The following is a 6,784-nucleotide window of genomic DNA, read 5'->3' as shown; positions in this document are numbered from 1 at the left end:
TTATAAGGCAGGTAATCATCATATTTAATCTGAGCAGTCTTCTTGGGAATGGCTGCTTCTATTTGAGTTCCTTCATGCCATTCATTAAATGATGTAATGGAAACAATACTAGGTCGCACTAGCAATGCTGCATTTAGAGCAGTTTCATAGTACTTCCCATTGACTCGATTCCTTGTGTTTTGAACGTTCCAAGGACGAATGCTGGTGTCTATATACCCTGGCCCAAGACTTGGAATAAACATTAAGTTGTTGCTGTCACAAAACTCTTTTAAACTAGGCCAGTTGTGATGTGATGATCCGTAAGAAAAACCATTTGTGGCAAAGTAGGTGTAGAAACCATCAAAGCCACTTCTTTTAATATCATATTTATGCTTTTCCTCTACAAGCAAAGCAATAAAAATTCCATCATATGGTGTATTCCGAATACTCTGGGATCCAGATGGTGTTAAAAGATTTGCCCATATGTCCGGTTTTGTTATATATGAATCATAAATATAGAACATTGGCAACATTCTACCAGTGCTGGTCTTGTATCGGTAAAATGCGGGGTGACTTCCATATCTAGAAAACAAAGATAGAACATAACACTGTGAGGAGACAAACATTGGAGCATATATAAAATGTTAATATACAGTATGTACATATACACACACAACATTAGGACATTGGAATTAAAAATCCCACACTTCAAGGAATACATGTACTTTAGTCTAGAATTGGTGGAGCTATGAGGCAGCATTTCCTGTGCCAGGTCAGTATTATACTTAACCAATTCGAAACAAACTGAAAGTAGCACAAAAACTCTTAATATTCAGTATAAAAAAATGATTAGCTTAAAAGCAGAATTTCATTCAAAACCCGGTACTGTACTGCTGTGGCAGAGTTTATTCGAGCATTTGCCCGTTCTCTGCCGCAGCAGTAGCCTGGCGCGCGCCCGAGTGACGGGCGCGCGCCGAAGCAGCGGAAGAGCGCCCTCCGATCGGGGCGCTCTCCCTACCGCTGCCGGGTCCGCCGGGTCCCCCGGAACCCCCTGCCGCTGTCCCGCGATCGCGGGACACCAGGGCTCCCTCGGGGAGCCCCTGGACGCGCGTGCAGGGGGCGCGCTCCCGAAGACGCGTGACCGCGCGCCGAGGGGCGGCCACTAGCAAGCCGGGAGATTTCCCGGCTTGCGGTACCGACCACACTCGAATAAAGTGTGTCGGTACTGTATGTGTTTTTAAAAAAAAAAAAAAAATCAGTTATGTAATATTAGATAATACTTACTGCATTTCTTTTTCCCCCACTCAATGCCTTTTCTATTGATTTTTTTTATGTATCAAGCTTCCTTGGGTAGCTACAGAAACCATTTATAATAGCACTATGGTAAATCATCGATAGCACTATGGTAAATCATCGATAAACAACAAGCGTAATAACACTTGCTACATCTGTAGCAGCATCATTTTATGGCCCTCAAACATTCCGTGCATGTATACTAGCCCTTGTGATATACTCATTGTAAAGTTTTAAAGGAGCAATCAAAGCAATATCCTACGTGTGTTTATTTTAAATAAATCGGTTCCATAGTATTAGATAATACTACCTTTTTTTAATTTTAAATTCAACTCTTAATGTTATTTTAATGAGTTTTAATATACTGAGCATCTTTTGCATTCTCTGGCAGGTTTTAGCACAATCCCCAAGTGCAAGATCTTTTTAACACTTTCCTGTTTGTGATACTTTGTTGCCAATATTCCCAGCAGTTTAAGCTGCAAACTGTAACAATAAATAATGTTACCTTAGTAATATAAGAATACATTGTAGCTGCTGAGTTACACTGACCGAAGGATTGATTTGAAACTGAAAGGCAGCCATATCGTGAACCTGAGAAATGGGATTTTGCTGATCGATCACAGGAGAACGAATTGATCGGCAGCTTAGGTAATTAGTTTTCAATAAACCTAATCAAATGCTGCATGTAAGCTGCGTAGACTGCCTCTTTAAAGCCTGCAGGGTGTGCATACACTAAGTGATTCTACATGGGAAGACATATGCTCTATAAAATCAACACATCTCTCTTAATCCAGGTAAATCAAATATCTATGCTCTGAATATCCACCTAGTTTGAAAGGGCTACTGAAGCAGGATGTGCCAAAAAATATCTAAAGGGCCGATTCGAATATGCATGGCAATATTCGGAAAGACTGCTGCTATCCATAGTGCAACATACACTGGCGACACACTTTATTCGAGCTCGGCTAGTCCCACGAATTCGGGTATACCCGGGTGTATTGAGGTTTGTGACTGTTTTCTGCCCGAGTGCATTGGGTTATTTTCCAGGCAGGGATTGAAGCATTTTATTCCCGCTGGCTGCAATACTGCACAGTATATATATATATATATATATATACTGCATTACAATTCATGAATTTATGCCATCTGGTAGACACGCGAAGCATTGCAGCCTATTAAATCCTAATCATTATCATTTAACAGATCAGCCGCCCGTCAGCCATGCATGAACCCAGGCTGGGAAGGCAAACGCAACGGGGCTTGTCAGAGGTGAGGAGCGGCGCATTCCAGGTATCTGCCAGGTACATACTGGGTATTTGCTCGAATAAAGTGTGTCGGTGCAGTACATACTGCTAAAATTTTCCAAGGCTCACTTGATATATGATAATGCAAGTATATATCTAACATGTTTATATAGGAAAATAGCTTGGAGGGAAAAAAAACTACTTATTTTCTTAAGTACACGGATACCAGATGAGTAAAGCTGTACATATTATATTGGCAGAAAGAGGTCCTAGATTAGAAAGACTGCCAGAGGAGGTAGGAATTAATGTGCACGCGTTATGACCCTCTAGTCCTTGCCTGTCTGGGGAGAGAAGACCAGTATGCTTCGTTGCAGCTGCTGCACACAGTGTCTCACGGAGCTGCCATATGCTCCCCTCCTCCCTAAGGCTACGCTTATAGTGCCGGCGACGGTGACATCAGGCTGCGGTGTGACGGTGGATGGTGCCCAGGCCAGTAAATAAAGGCATTATGCCCGGCTGAATGCCCTAAACCATATTGGGGAATTGGGAGTGTCAGCTCTTCCACAGAATTGTGGTATGTAACTGCAGGTGTAATAAAGATATGTGTTTTTTTACTGTTCCAGGAGTGCTAACCAGCTGAGATGTGCAAGGTGTGAGAGTCAGGGATGATTTTACGGTAAACTGTTGTCAGGGTGTGTTTGGGTAGAAGAGGGCCAATGTTGCGGGTTACCCAGAAACATGCACTCAGGAATCTCCCCAGATTCCTGAGAAGATGAGGAACACAGACCACCAGATAAAATCCTCCCTAGAAAGCAGTTTGCAGCTCAACGCCAAATCTCCCTGCTTCAGCACAGCCTGGGGCAGTAAGACCAGGCAGGGAACTGGGTTACAGTACAGGTCCCAGTATATGGCCAAACTCCAGAATCCAGTGAGGGGTTCCGTACGTCTCTCACCAGGGATAAGGTGAAGAGAGTTATCGGGGTTTAAGTTAAAGTGTAGAGTATTAGCTCTGCAGCCCAGTAATGGCTGCAACACTGTAAATGTATTAAAAATGTCTGTGTGTGTGTCCCGCTAGGTATAAGGAGACCACATCAATATCCTGTATAAAACTGTGTAAGTATTGCAACAGTTATGTATCAACTATGAGTATTGCAACAGTGTTTCCCTGCAGACCGCAGAAAGGAAAAAAGGTTTTTAAATTCCAGCAGCCTCACACACAGCACATAAGCGGTAAGCTAACTTTGGCTAGGAACATCCTAGCGCTTTGAATTTTGCTGTGCTTGCGGCTGGGGGCAAATGATTAAAATGGTTATATTTTACTTTTATAAACTTCATGAAAAATCATGAATGAAAGTCCCCCTCTATTAAGTGTATTAATATTATAAGAGCAAAGGAGTTTGCATTCAGGCGGGCGGAGCAGCGGAAACACTTGATTCGCAAGTACAGTGATCAAAAGGCGTATGGCAGGACATTCCTGTGAGTGAATCATGCATAATTTAATCCCGGACTTGTAAGGTATCACACTGGCATGGTTCCAGCATGTCTGCAAAAGTACAGTTAAAAAGGTTCTGACCGTTAAAGGTATTAAGCGGGGCGGAGGAAAAATAAGTGCTGGCATCCTAGCAGATGTCCAGATGTCTGGGTGGAGTAGACTACCCGGCACCAGGGAAGGGGTTTGGCCGGGTATGCTAAGTGGCAGAGGTGCAAAGTTTGCGCATGCCCTTGGCATACTATGAAGCCCCTGCCCCGTGCTGGGCGTTACTGGCAAGACCTGGGGATAGGTGGGCTGTTCAGTTCCCATGCAGCGATTGGCTGCAGAGCGTAAAGATAGGGGTTTCTACTGTTTAAAGATACCTGCAACCGATCGGGAGATTAGATTCATTGTGCGGTACAAAATTGTAACATCATAACCAAGATTTCTATCCAGCTTCAGGAGTTCGTAAGAACTAAGGTCTTCCAAACCAATTCTACAAGGGTAGAACGAAGCAAGCAGTCCCAGCGGAGAAAAAGTGGTTGCGAGCGGCGCCACTAGCCAAAGACAGTTTTTGCGGCTTTGTGTATGCACAATCCCCCCTCCTGGGAGATTGTGCTCAGAGACTCAATTTCTAAAGATTTCGTTCTGGAAGTAGAGGATTTCATTTTACCCCATCCCAGTAAGTGTATTTTCATAATATTTTGTAAATCTTGCTTTGCTCAATCAAAGGATCCGGATAATTTTGGTGTTAAAACTTCTGGTCCCTCGTGACATGCGGTCGCTGGAAAAATCAAATATAAGCGCACGCGACAGCTGCTATGAATTTGTTTAGACGTGACGTCGCGTCACTGTCGCCGTCGCTATAAGCGCAGTCTAACGCTCTTCCTGTTGCTCTGAAGCAGACAGAAGCACAGCCGTAAGAGAGGGAGGAAGGTAGAGAGAGGAGCGTGTGACAGCTTCAAAGTGGCACATCTTTGACCCCGGAAGCCGTCACAACGTAATACCGTGGTAATAAATCATGTCACATATCGACTACCTTCAGTTTTTATCACTGTGGTATTACTCAGTATATTGCCTACTTCACACATGCATTTTTCATGGCTGACTGCAAGAGGTACCCGCCATCATTGGTAAGGCATAACTAACCTTTAGCATAAATATAGCCCCATAAGAGTATATATTTTCTAAAAATACATCTCAAGGAACCTAGAGCTGGGTAACACATTTCCACAAAGAAATCTATGGCTGGGAATTTTTATTGCGCTACATTTACACTAACTCTGTAGTGGGGGTGTCTGTCGGTGGGGTTGTGTGAGAGGGGGAGAGTGTTTGTGTGTGTGTGAGGGGAAGTGTATGTGTGTGAGTGGGTGTGTGTATATAAGTGAGAGGGGGAGAGTGTGTGTGTGTGTGTGTGTATATAAGTGAGAGGGGGAGAGTGTGTGTGTGTGTGTGTATATAAGTGAGAGGGGGAGAGTGTGTGTGTGTGTGTGTATATAAGTGAGAGGGGGAGAGTGTGTGTGTGTGTATATAAGTGAGAGGGGGAGAGTGTGTGTGTGTGTGTGTGTATATAAGTGAGAGGGGGAGAGTGTGTGTGTGTATATAAGTGAGAGGGGGAGTGTGTGTGTGTGTGTGTGTGTGTGTGTGTGTGTGTGTGTGTGTGTGTGTAGAAGATATAGTGGGAGATGGAGGGGAGAGTGAGTGTAAGGGAGAAAGTGTGTGGGAGAGGGAGTGTGGTTTAGATGATGCTAACCTCTATAATGTTAGGATCTTGCCCCCTCAACATATCGGATTTCTGAAAATATAATTTTCTTAAGAGTTACAAATAAAGATTTTCTTGATGTCTAGCTTCTGTAACCTTTAGATTCTGGTAATCTCAATTTTACCCTTCCAAAAACATAACATCTCAAATGCTTTTATCTCCTCAATGGAAACCAAGATTTAAAAAAATAAATAAAACAAAATAGGAAAGGGCAGATTTCGTAAAATGAAAAAAAAAAAAAATTGCAATCAGAGAGGTCTGCTGCTTTCATATTTATAGTCTATACCACAAGGAACTGCTTTAGTAATTATTATTTACACACTGAAAAGAAAGATGTAAATATAACTTGACAGTGAATAAACCAAAAAGGTAATTAATACATGCAAATTCAGACACCATGCAGGATTAACAGGAAATAATGATTGAGTGGGGAAAAAAAAAAACAACAACAAAAACTTACTTGTCAACAATGTATATGACATTGTCATGCACGCTGCGGTCATCTCTTTCTCTGTATGGCTCAATGTGAAAAGTAACCTACAAAATAAAAATACAGTCAAAATTACAAAACATAGGATGTCTAGATAAATCTACCACTCAAGAAAAAGTGATTAGAAAAGATAATTGAGGTCATTTATCTTTCACTAGGACCACTGAAGTATGAAATTACAGCTTAAGAAGTACACATTAACTATGTCTTTTTGATCAATAAGGAAATCCTTACACGTGTATAAGCTATAACTTGAAGGTCATTTCTTGCCCATTGTATATGCACTGCTGAAATTATAGAAATATGCCCCATGGGGTATATTTTCCCTACCTACAATATGTTAAATAGGAATAATTGAATCTATATATATAAGTCTGAAAAAATGTTTGTGTGTGTATTTGTGCCCCACAGCTCATTGGCCTGCGGGGTGGGGTGACGTCATGGCCACGCCTACACAGGCCGTGACAGTGATACCACACTCACACCGTGTGCGCCTCTGGACCGAACCGCACTCACCAGCACCCGCTGCTCCCCCCTGTGCCGCA

At 42.6% G+C, this 6,784-nt stretch overlaps 1 protein-coding gene across 1 annotated transcript in view; it reads right to left on the bottom strand.

Annotated features, from left to right (window-relative positions):
- MANEA (mannosidase endo-alpha) overlaps window positions 1-6,784 on the bottom strand; it is a 34,538-nt gene that overhangs the window by 2,290 nt on the left and 25,464 nt on the right. Inside the window, 2 exon segments of the mRNA XM_075597477.1 lie at window positions 1-561; window positions 6,210-6,286. The exon segment at window positions 1-561 is cut by the window's left edge and continues 2,290 nt beyond it. Coding sequence (XP_075453592.1) covers window positions 1-561; window positions 6,210-6,286 — 638 coding nt within the window.

This window comes from Ascaphus truei, chromosome 4, assembly GCF_040206685.1.
Source record: "Ascaphus truei isolate aAscTru1 chromosome 4, aAscTru1.hap1, whole genome shotgun sequence".
NCBI classification, from domain to species: domain Eukaryota; kingdom Metazoa; phylum Chordata; class Amphibia; order Anura; family Ascaphidae; genus Ascaphus; species Ascaphus truei.
The sequence above is the reverse complement of the archived record's forward strand: the minus strand, read 5'-3'. Positions and strand labels throughout refer to the sequence as shown.